We start from the raw sequence: 18,581 nt of genomic DNA on the forward strand, positions 1-18,581 counted from the left end.
TGCAGGGTCCCCTGTGGCCCCGGGCTGTGAGTGCCCCTTGCTCCTGGCCCTGGGTGGCAGCAGGACCTGTTGCTCCCAGGCAGCAGGAGCTGCTCCAAGGGGAGCCCCTACGAGAGCCCCTGGTGCTGGTGCTCGCACTGCAGGGCAGAGCAGCGTCGGTGCTGCTGCTCAGATGGCCCTGGGGCTGGGGGTGCAGCACAGGGACCCTGACCCCTGAGCAGTCTTAGGTGCAGTCCCCATCTGATCTCAACCCCGACCCTGCTCCCGATCTGATCCCAATCCCGGTCTGATCCCAATCCCGGTCTATCCTGGTCCTAGTCCCGATCTGATCTCAGTCCCGGTCTGATTCTGGTCCCAGTCCATGTCTGCTCCCAGTCCCACTCCCGGTCTGATCCCAGTCCCGGTCTGATCCCAATCCCGGTCTATCCCGGTCGCGGTCTCGTCGCCTCCCCCGCGCGAGGTCCAGTAGCGCCACCCAGCGGCCGCACCCTCCCGTCCTCCTCGGGACTACAACTCCCGGCGTGCCTTGCGGCGCGGCCCGCGGTGCATGCCAGGATCCAACCCCTTGCCTCGGTAGACATGGCGGGCGGCCCGCCGCCGCGCCGTGCCGTAAAGCGTCGCGCGTCGCCATAGCGATCGCGCTCTCTCCTCACTCGCTTTGCGACGGCGCCGTGCGGCAGCGGCGGGTGGCGCCTTTGTCCTGGCGGCAGCGGCGGCCTGAGGGGGCTCCGGGACCGGGCCGGCAGCGGCGGTGAGTCTGCGGGGCCGCGGCCGCGCTGCGCCGACCGCCCGGCCGAGCGGCGCGCGGCAGCGAGCCCCAGGGGCGGCCCGGTCCCTCCCGGCCGCCGGCTGGGGCCGGGCCGGGCGCGCCCCGCGGCCTGCGGGCGGGCCGCGCCTCCGCCGCGCGTCCGGGCGGTGCGGAACCGCCGGGGCTCGGGGCGGGCCGTGAGCGGCGCTGGCAGCGCCCGGGCCCTGGCGGCCGTGCGGGGGCCGCGGGGAGAGCGGCCCGTGGGAGCGGCGGCCCGTCCCCGCCGCCCCGGGGCCCGCGGCGTCGGGGCGGGAGGAAGGAAGGCGGAGGCGCTCCCCGGGTTACCGTGTGCGGAGGCCGGGGCGGGCGGGCGGGTCGGCCCCGAGGGGAGTCCCCCGCTCCTCGGCACCGCTGCCTTCTGCCCTCGGTGCCAGCTGTCCCTGCCGGGCCCGCGGACTTCTCGCGGAGTTGTGTCGTGTTTCGCTTGTGGCAAATTAGCTCCAATGCACCACTCCGGCAGAGTCTTGCTTCCCGAAGCTGTAGCGCTACTAATAAACAACTTTGGGTTTAAGTATAAGGTTTTTAGAGATGTGGCTTTAATTAACTTCCAGAGGATTTGTTGGCGCAGAGGATTTGTTGCCGTGGGCTGTCCTGTCATAGTTACTCCGCGGGGAATTGGCACCTTTAAGCTACCCTGGTGCCTCTCTGGCTGCATCCATACAGAAAGATTTAATGTAGGAATTAGTTGTTCACCTGGTGTAGCGTGGCTAGAGCTGGGACAACAACATTCGTTTATTCTGGTCTTATGATCACTAAATGACCCTTAGCTATGTGATCAACTGCGTGGGAAATGGTCAGAGCCGGGAAATGCTCTTAGATGGAAGTTCTGGAGTAACTCAACTCGTCTGAGTGTTGGGATTGAAGTGGGAAAAAGGCTCCCTGTTTTTCTTCACGTGGAAAGCTCTTGCACCTTGTTCCTCAGCCACCCCCACATCCCCACCCTTGAGGAAAAGAAAAGGGAGTTTCTTACAGCTTTTTATGTTGCAAGTGAGATGTCCCAGCAGCAGCTGGGGGCCTGTTTGACACCTGTTTGCTGTGTGTGTCTGTGGCATCCCCGAGACCACCCGCACAGATGTGGCCCCGGCAGGTGTTTGCAGGGGCTCTGTGTCCCCATCCTTGTCCCTGATGGTGCTCAGAGCTGGAGAAGGAATCCTGCTCCTCATGGGAACTTGGGCCAGATGGGTCCTTCCATGTTTTATTGCCACTTTGTCATTTTGAGGGAATTTTGAAAACTTCTTTCCCCTCAGCTAATGAGAACTTGAGCTGCAGTAGTGGAATAGAAATCCAGTGCTTCCATGCAGAAAAACGTGATGAGATTTGGCCCTTCTGATGGGGAAGGTAAAATTCTATATATACGTGTGTGCGTGGACAAACTTACAGGACGATTGGGGCAAAAGTGATGGAAAGAATGAATTTTGTTGAATTTTGGTTTCGGTGTTGGGTTTTTTCCTCCTCACTGTTCTGACAGTTCATTTTAAGAAGTTTATTAGGCAGGGAGCCATTCTCTGCCTCCCATTTCTGCAGAGTTTCCCAAAAAATGGGAAGAGTGATACAAATGTGAAATTGATTGATCTCTAAAGAATAAATAAATAAATTTTATGTCTCAAATCTGGAGTAGATGTATTTTTCATGCCAGTTAAGTGTTGTAAAAGTATTTATATGAAGCTGGGTTTATGTTTTTGGACATTTGACTTGTTTTATTTAGAGATAACTTTTAAATTGTATCCTCTAGGTTGCTGCTAGGGATTGTGGTGGTTGTAGGCACCACATGATTAACAGGAGAAGTTTTTGTTGATACACTCAATGTCATCAGCTTTCTCTTTCCAGGCTTCTTGCATGCTGCAAGCAGAAAATCCCATCCTGCATTCCTCTAGGTGAATGTTTAGGAAGTAGGACAACTTTATTAAATAGTTTTCAAACTTTCGAGTTCATCTTGAAAGTTCCAGGGTTATCTGTTTCTTTAAGCTTTATCTGGTGGTGAATTTTAAACCAGAAAGTCTGAATTGTGGGGGTGGCGTTTCTTATTAGCTCGGTAGTGTTTGTTATGTTATTTTTTGTTTGTTGGGGTTTTTTTTGTTTTGTAATTGTTCGAGTGAGTTTGTGCAGTGAATGTTGCTGACTGCTCCAGCTGTGTGCAGGGGTGTGGGCTAAGGGAATGTGCTTTTGCTGCATGGGGGAGGTGAGGAAGGGTGCAGCATTTACCTGGGGGTGGTTGAATTCCCAGCTGTGGACCCGCCTGCTGTGGGAGCTGACATCTCCATGGGGACAGGGATTTGCTGTCTAACGGGTATGGGTGAGAAGCTTTGCTTTCTGGAGTTGGAAAGCTGAGATATCACACTTAGTGAAGTGATCCAGGTGTGATCGCTCAGGAGCGTTTCAGCAGTACTTCCTGATGCCTCATTCCAGGCCTTATTGGAATATTTGGGTGCTGTTATGCAATGTTGCAATGAATGTTTCCTTTCCGCTTATTAAAACATTGCATAAATTTTCAGTGGATTGAAGAACTAGATGTGACAACAATGGGTGTATTGAAAAGCTTAAAGTTAAGGCTTTTTAGTGGAAAATTAGTGCTATTTGTATCTTAGGTTGGAGTTAAACCATTAAAACCTATCTGCAAAATAATTAGGTTTGCTACCTTTCGGTATTACAGAAAAGCTCAACCAAAATGCTGCAGTGAACGTTTTTGCCTGACCTCTGTGTCCCTCATATTAAGATTTCTCTGGAGTGAAGTTTGCGTCAAGCAGACCCAGTTGGCTTCTAGTCTGCAAAGCTGTTAAGTTTAATCTTGTTCCAGTTTAATTTTAATGTCATGGATTGAAATTATATGCATGGCCATTTTTCTTTTTTGCGAAGAGTTGGATTTGGAACGAAAGCAAAATGGCTCGAGGACGCAAGAGCAATAGCATCAAACAGAGCGACTTCACTAACAGCACCAATCCTCAGGATTTAGAGAGAAGACTTTTTGTCGGCAATTTGCCCACAGACCACATGACTCGTGAAGAAATGGAAGAGATATTTTCAAAATATGGCAAAATCAGGGGTTAGTATATTATCTTATGGCTTTTCGTGGCAGGGATTTCAGTGAGAAATATCGCTTCATGCTTGTCAAATGCTATTTGATGGTGATGAGAGGAGTGACTAATGTTGTTCCTAAAAAGTGACCTTTTAATGATAATTTTCTCTGGAAAAGTGATTCCTTCAGTACAGCTCAAACGTAATGCAAATATATCAGCTGTGTTTTAGCTCTTGGGGTCACGGTGTGATGCTACAATGCTCTTTCAAGTGACTTCTTAGCCTCTCAAGTCAAATCTTGGTCACTTCATGGGCTGTATTTTGGTCACTGCCTTATCAGAAGGGAGTTGATCAGAGCCTTTGAGCTCTGCATTTTGGTCCTGGTGGATTTGATTTTTCCCAGGAAGTGGGTAGAGCCCCTGTGGGAGTTCAGCTGGTGGGGTTAGGTGTGGGTCGGCACTGTGGCGCGGTTGTAACTGGTCTTGCCCTGCTGTTAACTCTTGCAGCCCTCAGCATGTACCATGGCTATGGGTTCGTGCAGTATGACCGTCTAGAAGATGTCCAGGCCGCTCTGGACGGTGAGAAGGGTCGCCTTTATAAAGGGTATAGATTAGGTAAGGAAAACTGCTCCGCGCTCTCCTGACCCCAGCATGCGTTCGGGAGAAAGAAAGAGTGCTCTGGTTTTAAAGCTCCTTGAAACTTGCCCGGCCTTGGTCTCAAATCACTTTTGCTCAGTGTGGATTTACCTCCTGAGTTCCCACTCTGTGCTCCACCTGCAGTGTGGCTCACCTTGCTGCCCGGGTCTTACTCTGAATTTTTACATGTTAGCGTTTGGGAAGCTCTCTTACCCTGTGTAAGAAACTGTGCAACAAGTAAGCCCTGGAGAGCGATCCTTGAAACCGCCAGCACGGTTTAATAACATTTGTAAACCAAAACTGGGCTTCGTCTTGACATGCTCAGAGAAATTGGTCACAGCACTTAGCGGCTGGTTGGATAAGTAACCTTAACTCAGATTTTTGCCCGTGTGGAACCAGCTCGTTAAGCAGTGCTATAAATACTGAGTACTTTAAAAAGGACATTTTCATAAAGATGAAGATAATTCTGCTAAATGTGCTGGGAGCAGACTTAAATGGAAATGAATGGTTAGAAATCCACGAGTAATCTTCTAAATGGAAGGAAAAAAATTACTTTGAAGTAAGCCTGTGCTAATTTGAAGAAAAACAGTTTGACTTAGAAAAGAATGAAAGGAGCAATAAATAGTATCCTGTGGGAAGGTGTGTGTACAATAAAAAATAGGAGCCTGGAGATGGAAATGGAGGCAAATAGATGAGGAGGGTAGAAGGATACAAGAAGAATTGATGTCCAGCATTGTCCAAGTGTAGTGGCTGTTTTAGAAACTAGGAGGTAACTGACTGGAAATGATAAAATTTCTTACTGGAGAGAACCAGTTAATGTTTCTGCTCTCTGTTTTTGAAGAGGCAGAAGGTGTGTTTAATATAATTTCCATTTCAGTAGCAAAACAAAAAAGGTAAAACAGCAGATACCAAAACTAGACCTCTCAGAAGAATTAACATTTGTGAGGCTCAGTGAAATGCAGAGCTGCCTAGGCTGTTACTGGTGTTTTTCCACAAGCCTGGGAGAACTAGGGAGTTTCCAAGGAGCTAGGAGAGTGCTGCAGGTGAGCCAATAGGCAGCGTAAATGGGATGAGCCTGGCATCAGCGCCTGGAAACAGAGGGATTCTTTCACCTGACACTAGTGAGAAGGGAACTGATTAGTGCCAATCAAAATAAATCCTGTCGAACTTACTCTTATGGTGCTGGAAGTAGCAGATGTACAGATTGCTGTAAGGGGTTTGATTTGATAAGAAACTGGAACAGTTAAAACCAACAGAGTTAAATGGGTCTCACATGAATGTCAGTGTAACACAGATGGAATATCTCAGTGCTTTGAATCATGGTCTGGAAAAACTGATTCCTGGCCATACAGTGCTTTTATAGGTGACTTGGAGAGAAAATATAATGTTTTACAAAGAGAATGAGATAATGAGGATTGAGTCACTGATGGTGAAAGGAACTGGACTTCTTAAGCTGGATTCAGACAGGCCTGAGCTTTCAGTGAACCTGGAAGGGAGGGTCTGTGCCCGGCCAGTGCTTTGAACATCCTTGGCCCTACAGAACACAGGTGTGCGAGCAGGGAGGCTTTGGTACCTGTGGGGTTTTGCTGCTGGAATATCGTGTTCAGTTCTGCTTTGCCTGGTTCAAAAAAGGATAATGCTAAATTGGAGAAGCCCTGGTAAAACCTGAGAGAGAGGTTTAGAGTTAAAGAACAAAACTAGCAAAAGCCTCAAGAGGGAAAGGAGTGATGTGATCTGTGTGTTACAGGCAGACCTGGAGATCAGGGAGTTTTAATCTGGTAGGCATAGGTGTGACAATTCCTTAAATGGGAATAAATAGTTTTCTTTAACAGCAGAGTAATTGGCTTCTGGAGTAACTTATTGGAGCTGTGGTGGTTTCTGTGCTCTGAAGACTTTTAAATTGGAATTGCATGTTTTGCTAAAAGATAAGCCCTAGTTCAGTGCCACTGCTGCACTTGGGAGAGGAATGTGATTCCAGAAACTCCTGTCACCTGTGTTTGTTCAGAAGGTTACACTGTGTGATTACAGTGGCCTTGTCATCTCAAAATCCTACAGGATAGAAGACTTTTTGTTTGGGGTTTTTTTCCTGAAGTTTTGTCAGTGTTCAAATACTTGACTTGTAAATGCTATTCGCATTAAATAAAGTGTTATTAAATCTGTTCATTTTGCACAAGAGATGGATCCCTGTCAAAGGTGGTTTTTTTTCTTCTAGTTAAGTATTTTTGTGCAGAATTAAATTCTTTTTTTTATTTGAAATAAATGTATTGGGTGTAAAAATCATAATAGGTTTCTGCAATGGCATCTTAAAAGAGAAAATAAAAATAATCTTAAACCAAAGAAAGCAGCTAGTGTCTTACTTAAAGGTAACACTTGACTTTAAGGGGAAAAAAATTACCAACTAAATAATAAATGCAAGGAGAACGGTTACTTCAGCTATGCAGACTGAGTATTAAATATAATTGCTAATAACTCAACAAGGTAAAAGGTTTGGGGAGAGTTTAACTCCAGTGTAGCATCATACAGGTATTTCCACAAATGCACAGAAGTATTTTCCTGTCTTTAGTGACTAAAACTGTGTAGAGAGTAAATGTCCTCCACGTGTAGTTTGTGACAGTAGAAGCTGCAGCTGTGTTTGTTCCTGGAGAGATGCTTTGGGGTCCTGTGAATGTTGTTATGCTGCAGTTGTAGTTAATGTTCAGATTGTTCTCGCTTTTCTCCCCCCACAGAAAGGGAACATGCTGCTGCTTCATTGACAACAAGAGCAAAAATTAGACCTGATCCCTTAATTCCAATTTTAGTCTTGGAAATAATAAAGGATAGTTTGGGAAGTTACAGAATATATTATGACTGAGTCTGCCTAAAGACACTGTCGCATGTTTATTCTCTTGCAAGGGCTTTGAAAGTAGTTAATGCAAATAACTCATCAGAAATGTTAATTGTTGATAGATTCTGAGGGAGCAGATAGGGCCTAGGTTTGGTTTGTTCTTTTCCTTAAAAGGCTCTCAGTAAAATGTCCAAAGTCACTTCTATTTGCTCTTGCCCCACTCCAGTGCATTCTTTCATCTCCAGTCAGCTGTCATGGGAGACTTTGTTTCTTAACAGTAGAACAGTGTGGGTCCCTGCCAGTTCTGGGCAACTTCACTTTTGCTGGTTGAGAACAAGACTCTGTTTCTTCAGCTCTCTTACTTCTTTGTGTTTCACTTCATGGAGTTTTTCATGGAGATGTTCAGAAGCCAACCAGTTTTCAAATTTCCCGTCTGTTGCCTCAGTTTGCATCCTGTTAACAGTGGTGTTTTGAGTGCACCATGTTGACTTCATAAGGAGCTTGTGCTCCAGGCTCCCGGATCCCATTTCTTGGTGGTGGGGGCTGTGCACCTTAATTGCAGCAGTCCCTCGGAAGGCAGTTGCAAGTGCCACTTGAGAACCCTTGGATTATTTCTGACAAGGGTAGCGGCATGCTCCGTTGAACAGGACTGGCTGTGAACTTAAGACTGTGCTGGCCATCATACCTTTCTTGGAGGTTTTCAGACTCTGCTTTTTCTCCTAGAGTCCATGAGTCGCTTTCTGCTCGCTCATAGACTGCAGAAGAAAGAGGTTCTCTTATGGAATGAAGAGTCTGGATGTAGGCCTGAACATGCAGGGTTAAAACTTCACCCAAAGCTGTCCACCCTATTTTGAAGTCAGAGAAATCCATGAAATTTTCATTATGTTGTACTATCTAAACTTAATAAAAAATTGTCAAAGTGACAATGTCTCTCTGCTGAATGGATTTTCTTGCACCATCTGGATGTTGTTGAGCTTAAGTTGCTTTCATTTGAATTGTGCTGATGATCTTTTTTTTTGTTTCATAGCATTGAACAGATGGGTTGATTATTCTTTACAGATATTAATAAAGCAGTGGAAAGAAGAAATATGAATAAGGCTTCATCAAGGTCCAGTCCGACACGAAGGTAAAGTACCCGGAAGCAGTGAGTTATACTAGGAATTCAGGCCTCCAGGGCATGAGCCCAGCGGCCTGTGCTAAATGTCTGTGTCTCTTCCCTACCGCCACCTCCCCACTCAAACAGCGATGCTCCGGTGAGACAGTCGGGACGTGGCTGCTCCACCTCTGGGAGCCCTTCTGGCTCTGACACCTCGAGGGGCACGAGGGAAACCTCGTGTCTACTGCTGTTACTGCAGCCAAGTGTTAGGTTTTGCAGCACAGGCTGTAAGAGCCTTGTGAGGAAGAGTACCCTTGATGTTTGCTCCTGCCTCCAGCATCGGAGAAGCCGAGGCATAGCTAAAGAATGCCAAGGGGTTGCAGCACAGCACCGGGAACACTGCAGAGGACTTTGGGGTCTTGCCTCTTCTGATGGTGAAAGCTGCCAGTGTGAGAATGAGACTGGAAAAGAGCACTTGAATGAGGCACAAGACAGAGCAAAATGTCTCTTGCATGGTCCTGCCTGCACCTGCGCTCGTGTTGTCTGTGCCTGAAGCCCCCACAGTGTGGTACTGACATGTACCCTCCAGCTTCTGGTTCACCGCTTCTCAATGGGCACAGTGTGACTTCCCTCTGTGTGGGAAGTCACAGGCAAGGGGAGAAGACGTGGATGGACCTGCCACAGGAAGATTACTTCAGTTTCCTTTCCTCAGCATTACTAGGGAGCACACAAAGACATGCTGTGGTGTAGTTTGGTATAAGGCATCTACCCCTGTGCCTGTACTGTAAAGTTTTCCACACAAAGGAGTGGTTCTTGTTGAACTTGAAGGTAATCAAGCTCCCACGTGTCTGGTGTTCTTCACTAACTTGACCAGTTAAATTACCAAAAATGGGAAAAAAGTGCAACTAGCAGGACGTTTACACCAAAAAAAAGCCCAGAGAATGAGTAGCTTCAATTCTTGGCACCATTTATGTTTTTTATGTGTTGCACTTACCCTGCACAGGGCCAGATGTGCCTGCAGAGACCAGTGGGTGGGTGTCAGGCCCAGGAAATGCTTTGGGCACACAGCTCTTGTTCTGTGGGTTCCCATGACGATGCAGCAAACCTTGGGCCAAGCAGAGTCAGGTGTGCTCCGTGCTGGTGTGAAGACCTTGGGAGTACGTGAGCAGCAGGCACTGATGGCATGTCTTTGGCCTCCGTGCCACTGACGGCGCCGTGCAGCACTGCAGGGGTGAGGGGCAGGCACCCATGCCAAGAGCACTGGTCCTTGGACTATGCTGCAGAGGGACAAGCAGCAGGCACTGATGCCATGGGCATCGGACCCTGTGACACCCTGCCTGTTTGAGGTGCCCATGTCATGGCCCTAAGGAGCACTGAAGGTGCGTGAGCCATGCTGCTGTGGGCACCAGGCTGTGAACTGAACTGCCACGGCTGCCAAGGGCTTTGGTGCCACTGTGACAGGCACTGGATTCCAGCTGGCACTGCAGACACCGTGGTCATCCCGTGTGGTTAGCACCAGGTCCCACACAGCACCATGGGCATGGGAGGTGATGAGCTCTCAGTCATCAAGTCCTGGGCGTGGCTGCGGGCGATGGACTCTGACCCACGCCATGGCCTGGGATCACAGCTGCCGAAGCCGGGGTGCAGAACCCTGCGCTGCCGGGCCGGCGGTGCCGTGTCCTGAGCAGGTGCCAACACTGCGGGAGTCGGACCATGGAGACTGAGGTGTGGAAGCGGAAGGAGCTGTGCCTTTGTGCTGCCACCTCCCTGGAGCTGGGCAGTCACGTGGGCACGAGAGCCGAGGGGACCTGTGCCACGTCTCTACTTCTGTCGCAGTTGTGTGTTGTTCATTCCGGATCTTTTTGTCTCTGCAGATAATGAATGTGGCCTGTTCTGGTCACCCCCACTCCAGCAGAATAAATGTCATATGCCAAACAATTCCCCTGCATCTGGCTGTTTTGCTAAATGGTCTCACAGCTACGGAAAGATCAGCCACTCGACCTCCATTAGAGCAAGTCAGAAGTTTCCCCTGAGCTTCTGCCATTGTTCACTGTAGGTTTGGGGGGAAGGGGGCCATGACTCTTACGAGATGTGGTTTCAATGCAGATCACAAACAATAAGCACATTGCCTGTCCAAGAGGCTGAGGGAGTTTGCACTTGTTTGTCTGCAAATAGCGTCTCTTATAGGAGGAGGCTGTTTATGCTCTTGGTGGCAACTCTAGTTTGTCCCAAAATATGGCTTGTATCTGACACACAAACAGAGAATGCCAGCACTCCTGTGTATCTCCAAGCACAGCTGAGTGTCCAACACCAAAATCCACGCACAGACTCTGCTCCTCCATCTTGTCTGCTCTGCCTGACCCTGAACTTGGGCACATCCGACTCGCTATTCTCTCCAGGTGACCACTACATGACTGCACTGCAGTGGGTGCAGACTTACGTTCTGCTTGTCTTTCATGAACTAGATTAGGCTGGTTGAGAACTGTAAAAGTCTTGTCAAGTTTGGGAAATAAAAAGATTCAAAAAGCTGGGGTTTTTCCTGATGGTTGTCAGTATTTTGGGGGAAGAATATTCCAAACACATCAAGCACAGTAGTTTCTCTGCAAGTTTTTTTTATGTTTGGCTTTGACTACAGTGAAGTTATGTTTTTTTCTGGAAAACAGAGTACAACTTGGAAAAAACACTACTGTTTTGGGGAAAGATGAAGACTGGAACATTATTCTTCCTTGCCTGTGAAGACAAAGTCTGAATGAGCTGGATCATTCAGATCCAACAGAGAAGCCTGTTACGGCTGCTGAAGATGCAGTGCTGGTTGGGTTTAGTACCCTCTTAACATGTGGCATCATAAACATAAGACTGGTTCTCTACGGAAATATCCCTCAAATCCAGGACACGGCAATAGCTGTTCTTGCTTTCTGTCAGCAACACAAATGCAGCCACAACGTGGACCCTGCAGTGTCTTTGGTCACAAGCTGCTCCTTTTTTAATCACACGCCAGTAACATTGTGTCAGGTGTTCTGCTGTCACTGACCAGTGAATTTAATGGATCCCTTGAACGCTCCTGGCTATCACATATTTGTAGGTAGTGGCCTACATCACCTTAAATTCTCTCAGAGAATTTGCAAAACATGTTTGATGGATGATCTGTGGCTGACGTTGGAGGACAGAAGCCTTGAAATGGTCATTTCTGAAGTGCCTGTTCACTTCTTCCACAGGTGCTCTACACTTTTAGTGATGCTCCATTAAAGAGCTCTCTGGGTCTTGTTTGAATGAACGGTAGAATTAAGAACCTTCTCCAGACTTCTTCAAAAATATGATTTTTTGGGCAATTTTTGCTGTTGTGGGATAGGAGGGAGGATTCAGCTGCTGAGAGAAGGGTCGCTTTGGCACCTCAGGTAAGAGATCTAGGGGTAACCGTACCGGTGTCGTTTGCAGGCTAACGGAATTTCCCTGGTGTTTTCCTCAGAGAGCCATATGCCTACGGGGATGGCCGAGATGGCAGACGCGACCGCTCCCCTCTTCGGGGGAGCCCACGGAGGGACCCCAGAGATGGCAGGGATGGCAGGAACGGGCGAGATGCCAGAGACGCTCGAGACATTCGAGCCAGAGACATGCGTGACGCCAGAGACCACAGGGACCCACGGGACCTGCGAGACCCACGGGATATCAGGGATCCAAGGGACCTGCGGGACCCGCGTGATGTTAGAGATCTTCGTGACCCACGGGAGCCGCTGTATGACCGATACAGGGATCCGCGGGATATGAGAAATGCACGAGATGTGAGGGATCCACGGGATATGAGAGACCCTCGAGACCCCATGTACAGGTAAACTCGACCGGATCGTGTTTGCCGGTTCATTTTTATGGCGTTTCTGCCACGCTGGCTGTGCTGGTTTAGGTGGTATCAGGTGTTTAAGGAAATCACCCTGGCTGGGGAGAGTCATGCTGTGGGGAATGGGTGGGTACCTCAGATATTAAACTTGGGGAGGGTCTGTGTGGGATGCACTGGCTGAAGTCACTGCCTGAGACTGTGCTGGAGCACAGAACCCTTTGCTGTTTCTGTGAACGTTGCAGACGAGACGAATCTTACGACCGTTACCTGCGCCTTGAGGACTATTACCGGCGCAAGGACGACTCTTACTACGACCGCTACAAGGACCATTTCGATAGAGCTCCAGTGAGTTCAGAGGGTGAGTACCTGGAACACTTTAATGGGAGGGTGCAGGGGTGCTGCAGTGCCGACCCCGTGGTGTTCTTTGCCCCTCTGAGCAGGTCTAAAGGGCATCACTTGTTCTGTCCCTGCGGCTCGTTTCAGACCGCCTGAAGCGCGAGGAGCGGCGCCGGGAGGAGCTGTACCGTCAGTACTATGAGGAAATCAAGAGGCGTTTCGATGCAGAGAGACCTGTGGATTGTTCTGTGATAGTGGTGAATAAACAGACAAAGTAAGAAAATAGTTACAAACGGTTTTATTATTGCATGGTAGAGGAGAATGGATGTAAACTTAGTCCTGCCTTGAGGCTGTTTGTCTTATGGGTTGCTCTTGAGAAATGTGGTTTTAGAGTCCTCAGAAAGCTATAGCTCCTTGTTGCTCTTCTGGGAATATATGTTGATGAGATGTGGAAATGTATCTTGTGATTGCATTTATTTCCCCATTGTTACCTTCTCATACTTTTCTACCTACTCTTCATATCAGCCTGTCATGACAGGCTGAGTTCTGTAGGTTGGCTGCTCTGCTCTGTACCCCTTGGACGTCTGCAGGCATAAATTTCCTCCCTTAATGAGTTCAGTTTAAACACATGTTTGTGTGAACAAATTTATAATAGCGTAAATCCCTTTGCAAACACTCTCTCTCAGCTAAGCCAAGGCTTGATCTGTAATTTATTTCAGTTAAACTGAAATGACTGATTCAGATCAGAATAAGGGCTTTTCTATTACTGTAATGGGATTGCTTTAGTACTGTCCTGATAAACATAATGAAGTTGGGCAAGTCATCAGAAAAGCGAATCTGAGATGGTGGAGAGGGTGAATGTGCCAAGGTTTCTGTTTCTGTGTGTGACTGACGTGTTAAACTGCTGGCTTTGCTTTGTGACAGGGAGTACGCCGAGTCAGTGGGGCGGAAGGTGCGGGATCTGGGCATGGTAGTGGACCTGATCTTCCTCAACACAGAGATGTCACTGACACAAGCCCTGGATGATGTGAGCAGAGGAGGGTCTCCTTTTGCCATTGTCATCACCCAGCAGCATCAAGTTCACCGCTCTTGCACTGTTAACATCATGTTTGGCACCCCACAAGGTACTGAGGTCTCAGTAGGCTGGGAACTGCGTGGTCACTCTGAACCTTTCTTTCAGGCAGAACCACACAGGACAAAGGTCATCCTTGCTGTCACATAAGTAGTTATTAATGAGTTGACACAGTGTCATAAACATGAATATCATTATTTACAAGCTCCCATAACACTCTATTTGCCCTTTGTCAAAAGGACTGTCTAATTCCTGCCAAGAGGGAATCTCAGATGTGTTCTTGGCTTCTAACACTGCCAGCTTTCCTGTCTCAGGAAAAGTCATGGACCCCAGTGCTAGAAATGGCTGCACTGCCCTGGGAGATCTCTGAGTAATACCAGCCCAACCTTAGTCTATCGCTTGTTGCTTTCAAAGAGAGCCTGTTTGGAATGTGACAAATTACAGGACACATTTCAAATGTGTTTTAATAAAGATTTGGTCAAGGTAGAGATCTGATGATGAAACTGGGAGGAGTTATAAAAAGATAGAACTACAAAGTGTTTGGGTATATGTGCTCTACTTTTTAGAGCCATTACACTTGTCACATCACTTTCCATTTCAGGGGGTGACTTGGTTGTTGCATGAGGGTGGGTGTAGGTATTAAAAATGCCTTGTGAGAATGTGATCTGGGAAAGCAGCCTTTGCTCTGATCATAGGCCTGTTCATATACTCTGTCTACACAGGTGACTGGTTTGACCGAAGTTGAGCTTTCAAAGGTTATTTCTCCCTTACTGTGTTCCCAAATAATGTTCTGTGAGTTCATCTGGGAGAGGAAATGTCTGAGTGCACAGTCAGTGATTGGTGTGTGCTCACTGACTGGAGAAGCCCAGTTTCTTTTAACATCAGATGCAGATGTGATAGGAGAGTTCTCTCATTTCCTGAAGGAACACAGCTCATGCACACTGTCACTGGGCTTTCCACTGCCCTTGGTTTTAACTCTTAACTCCTTTGGTTTAACACCTGTTAAACCTCTGGCGGGAGGCCAAAGCTTCTTTTCTGCACTGGATCTGCCGGTGTATCAGACCTGGTGGGAACCCCAGTCATTAGCTCATCCACAGCTCATTGCAGAGATTAAATATGCTCACTTCAACTGCTCGTGGCCACCTTTCCCTGCATGGTTGTTTCAGGGAACTTGATTGCTGCTCGTTTCCCCAGAGTGGTGAACATGAGCAGCCATGTGACACTAAGCCAGTGCTGCTTCCTCCCCAGCTGCACCAGCACATGCGATGTTAAGGTGTTGGCAGTACAGAAACAAAAGTGTTCCCATGGCTGTCCTCCTCTGGGAAGCCTGCAGCCTTCAAAGGGCAAGCTTTGGATCTGTCCAAGGGTTTCGCAGTAAAATGACTGGGACTGTCTCCTCTTGGAGTGCTGAGGATTTATGTGAGAGGTAGAGGGAGCTGCTTTCCCTTTTAACTGGTGAGAGGCAGGAAAGACATTTCTGGGATGACAGGATGTCTGCTTAGAGCTTTGGGCCTTGGAAGGAAAGGCTGGCCTTGCTGGGTGATAGCTGTGGGCCTTTTGTTGGCCTTGGAAATGTAACTGTTTCCGTGTGCCTGGGAAGCTCCCAAGTCTGCACTGGCACTCCCTGGGCAGTGCCTGCTGCTGACTGTGCTGTGCTGGTGGTCAGGGGGGAACGGAACCTCCCTCAGTGTCACTTCAGGTCACTGTCACTCAGGAACGGCACCTCCCTCAGTGTCACTTCAGGTCACTCAGAGTGTTTCTTTCCTTGTGCAGAGCACCGCAACATGCCCCAAGCTGATGCCATGGTGCTGGTGGCAAGGAATTACGAGCGCTACAAAACAGAGTCCCGGGAGAAGGAGCGGGAGGAGATCGCCCGGCAGGCTGCCAAGATGGCAGATGAAGCTGTTCTGCAGGAGCGGGAGCGCCCACCCCCCATGGAGGAGGGTGTCAGAGGAGGTCACCCTCCTGGGATCCAGGCTCTCTTGAACCTGCTGGCAGACAATCGCTACCTGACTGCTGAGGAGATAGATAAAGTCATTAATTACCTGAGGGACCGGAAGGAACGGTTACTGCGGGGCAGCTCTGAATCTCTGCAGGGTGAGTCTCTTGGCCCCAGGCAAGGTTTATCATGTGGTTTGTGGCCCACGGGGCTGGGACAGGAGAGGAGTCCTGGGACTGCAGAGGAGTCTGGGAGCATGATTTTACTGAGATGGACATGTCCTTGGGAGTCCTGAGACAATTTAGAGTTTTCATGTGGAAGACCTTTTATAGTGGATTCTCTCAGGGCACCCACGGGACTGCCATAACTGAATGGGTTGCTACACTCAGTTCTGCAGTGTGGTTTGGGTTCCCAGAGCTGTGCAGCTCCAGTCAGAGGGTGGGTGTTCACTGATGCTGTGTCTTTGGTACCAGTTTCACTAGTTTTCTTTAGATGCCCCTTCAAGGGCGTTTGCAGAGGTTTAACCACCTTTCCTTCCTTTCCCAGCACCCATGTCAAGACAGTCTTTGGGGGCACCTTCAGGATCATCCCTGGGTAGTCAGTCCAGCCTTCCAAGCTCTCAGACTCATCAGGGTTCACAGCCTCTGGTCTCTACTCCTTCTGTTCCAGTATCCTCTTCTAATCCTCAGCAGGAGCTTCAAGCAAAAATCCTCAGTCTCTTCAACAGCGGGGCGGCAGCAGCAGCAGCCGCCGTGGCAAACAGCAGTCCTGCGGCCCCCGCGGGCTCTTCGGGCAGCACTCCCAACCAGAACTTTGCTAACCTGGCCGGTGGGCAGCCCCGGCCAGCACAGATGAGTGCTGGAAATCTAAACCAGGCTCAGCAGAGATTGCAGACTCCAAGCACGCAGCTTCCTGCTCTGCCAGGCCCTTCGAGAAACGCGGGTCCGAGACCTGGGGCTCCTCCACAACCTCAGCCGCTCTATGGTCAGCACCAAACCCGCCTCCCTGCGCCTGGCAGTGTGCCCGCTCAAAGGCCAGTGTCTTCTGGTATCAACTTTGACAACCCCAGTGTACAGAAAGCCTTGGACACCCTTATCCAGAGTGGTCCTGCCCTCTCCCACCTTGTGAGCCAAACCGTGGCCCAGGGGCGAGCAGGGTCCTCAGCCCAGCAGCCGATGGGTTCCTACCAGCGACACTATTAGAGCTGAGCTGTGAGGCCCGTTCCCCTTCCCTTTGCCATTCCATACTTATAGCTGTTTAAGGAGTCTCCCATCCTTGACCCGGGACAGATGCCCTGGACGTGCATGTCCTCTCTGGTGAGAGCGTACCCCCCACAGCATTGCTGCCGATGGTTGCTGGTGCTGCCTTCCTTCTTGATCTGGTTAGCAGTGTTTGGAGCAGAATGCTTCGTTTTCTCTGCAGCACAGTGTTGGATCATTGGTTGTATTGTCCCATCGCAGAAACTGCCACAGTATCAGTCCTGCTGCATTTTCCTCATTCCCAGCACCTGGTGCACCTTCCCAGTGAGCTGCAGTCTGGGCTCACTGAATGGTCTCAGTATAGTTTTGGGTCAGTGGTTTTGAGGAATTAAGGGACTGAACACAGCGTCGTGCTGATGGGCCTTGGACACCCACCACTGTGGGCACTATTTTTCTTTGGAATTTTTTATTTTTTTCTTCTTTTTTTAATGGTGTATAAACCAGTTGGGAAGTACAGTGATAGCACTAGCAGCCAAAATCGTGAAGCACATGCCTGACCACTGCTCAGTAACCAGAACTGTGCCCTGCAGTCCCTCCACGCTGGCCTACCCTGTCCCGGTAGGGAGGCACATGCTCCTCACCTCGCCCTGTGTTGAGCACAGATCTGCAGCACAAGAGCTTCCAACCAAGGCAGAGGTTTCAAATGGTCTGTCAGTTTTCCTACACCAAGTAATCAGTGTCAAGATCAGTCTGTTAAATTTGGTGTATAAATTTCCTTTTCTTACAGCCTTTGGGACGGTTGTTAGTGTAGATCAGCTGCAGCCATGCTGATGTGCTGCTGGCCCTCCCCTGGGAATACCTAACACTAAGTATGGGGGGAATCCTGCTCTCTGAAACCTCACCTTGTTGTTATGGGGCGTTCTGTCCATCTGAGGAGGAGAGGCAGTGCCAAGATGCAATACCATAATTTTATACGTTTTTCAGTGCTTTGGCAGTGGACAGTGGAGTGGAAGATCAGGCAGTGATTCTTCACCGTGTTTTTAACCGGTAACATACTTTGATACCAGAACACAAAACATCTCTTAACTGTGTGGTCCTCCCCGTCATGGCCTTCTTGGAGTCTGTGGGCTTCCTACAGGGAACCGAGAGACACTGAGGAAGCAGAGGATTTACTTTGTCCCAGGTGGTTTTATGTTGTAGCATTTCTTTTCTCTCTGTGCTGTTAACAAGAGGACATTACTTTCTAATAAAAGGCCGTAAAAATTATTTGTTGCATTTTTTGACACCTCAGTACTCCTGGAATACGTTATTCTGCTCTCCTGGATGAGCTGTGCCAGATGCTGCTCCGTGCTGGATGCTGAGCGGAACGCGTGCAGACCTTGCTGCGAGAGTGTCCGTGCTGTCTCAGTTTATAACACTTTGGTTCAAGGGACCTCACAGGTACTTGCTGTCACAGAGGACGGGGGTGATCCTGGGTAGTGTGTGGGGTCAGGGAGCAGCACGTGGCAGGGCTGGCAGGAGAGGTCAGGAGCCTCTCCAGTGGCCGGTGGTGGGAGAGGTGGGTAGGGCTGGTCCGTGTCGCTGCCGCAGCTGCTGCACAAGGTCGGGGTCTGTGAGTCCCTGTGCCTTCAGCACTGGCGTCCCATGACTTCAGGCTGCTGTCACCAGACAGCCTGAATCTGGACAGCAGTGTGTCTGTCTGCCATCCCTCCTCCTGTCTCTGTTAGACCCATTCTCTGCCTCTACAACCCCGCAGCCAGGTAAAGCACCTCTGCTGGGGTGATCAGAAATCTGCATGAGGTGAAACGCAGGAACTGCGGCCCCTTGG

At 49.2% G+C, this 18,581-nt stretch overlaps 1 protein-coding gene across 4 annotated transcripts; it reads left to right on the plus strand.

The window, feature by feature from the left end:
* Window positions 1-660: 660 nt before the first annotated feature.
* NCOA5 (nuclear receptor coactivator 5) lies at window positions 661-18,019 on the plus strand. Of its 4 annotated transcripts, XM_027745866.2 has the most exons (10): window positions 661-751; window positions 3,662-3,848; window positions 4,327-4,434; window positions 8,339-8,405; window positions 11,842-12,201; window positions 12,450-12,565; window positions 12,691-12,817; window positions 13,468-13,667; window positions 15,389-15,712; window positions 16,101-16,756. In XM_027745866.2, exons 2-10 carry the CDS (start codon window positions 3,686-3,688, stop codon window positions 16,754-16,756), a joined length of 2,121 nt encoding a protein of 706 aa, XP_027601667.1. In that variant the 5' UTR covers window positions 661-751; window positions 3,662-3,685. The 4 variants fall into 4 exon arrangements, with proteins under 4 accessions (XP_027601667.1, XP_027601670.1, XP_027601666.2 ...); XM_027745865.2 differs by lacking the exon at window positions 661-751 and having other exon boundaries at window positions 3,686-3,848; window positions 16,101-18,019; XM_039386224.1 differs by lacking the exons at window positions 661-751; window positions 3,662-3,848 and having other exon boundaries at window positions 4,386-4,434; window positions 8,003-8,405; window positions 16,101-18,019.
* The last annotated feature ends 562 nt before the right edge of the window (window positions 18,020-18,581 follow it).

Source organism: Pipra filicauda, unplaced genomic scaffold (genome assembly GCF_003945595.2).
Source record: "Pipra filicauda isolate LSUMZ 115617 unplaced genomic scaffold, ASM394559v2 scaffold474_size475410_pilon, whole genome shotgun sequence".
NCBI lineage: Eukaryota > Metazoa > Chordata > Aves > Passeriformes > Pipridae > Pipra > Pipra filicauda.

What these genes read in the sequence shown, in the direction of transcription:
- NCOA5 (XM_027745866.2), top strand. Translation starts at nt 3,686, where the DNA reads ATGGCTCGAGGACGCAAGAGCAATAGCATCAAACAGAGCGACTTCACT. An exon ending in TTATAAAGGGTATAGATTAG is followed by an intron (nt 4,435 to 8,338) that starts GTAAGGAAAACT and finishes TATTCTTTACAG; the next exon opens with ATATTAATAAAGCAGTGGAA. An exon ending in AGCTCCAGTGAGTTCAGAGG is followed by an intron (nt 12,566 to 12,690) that starts GTGAGTACCTGG and finishes GGCTCGTTTCAG; the next exon opens with ACCGCCTGAAGCGCGAGGAG.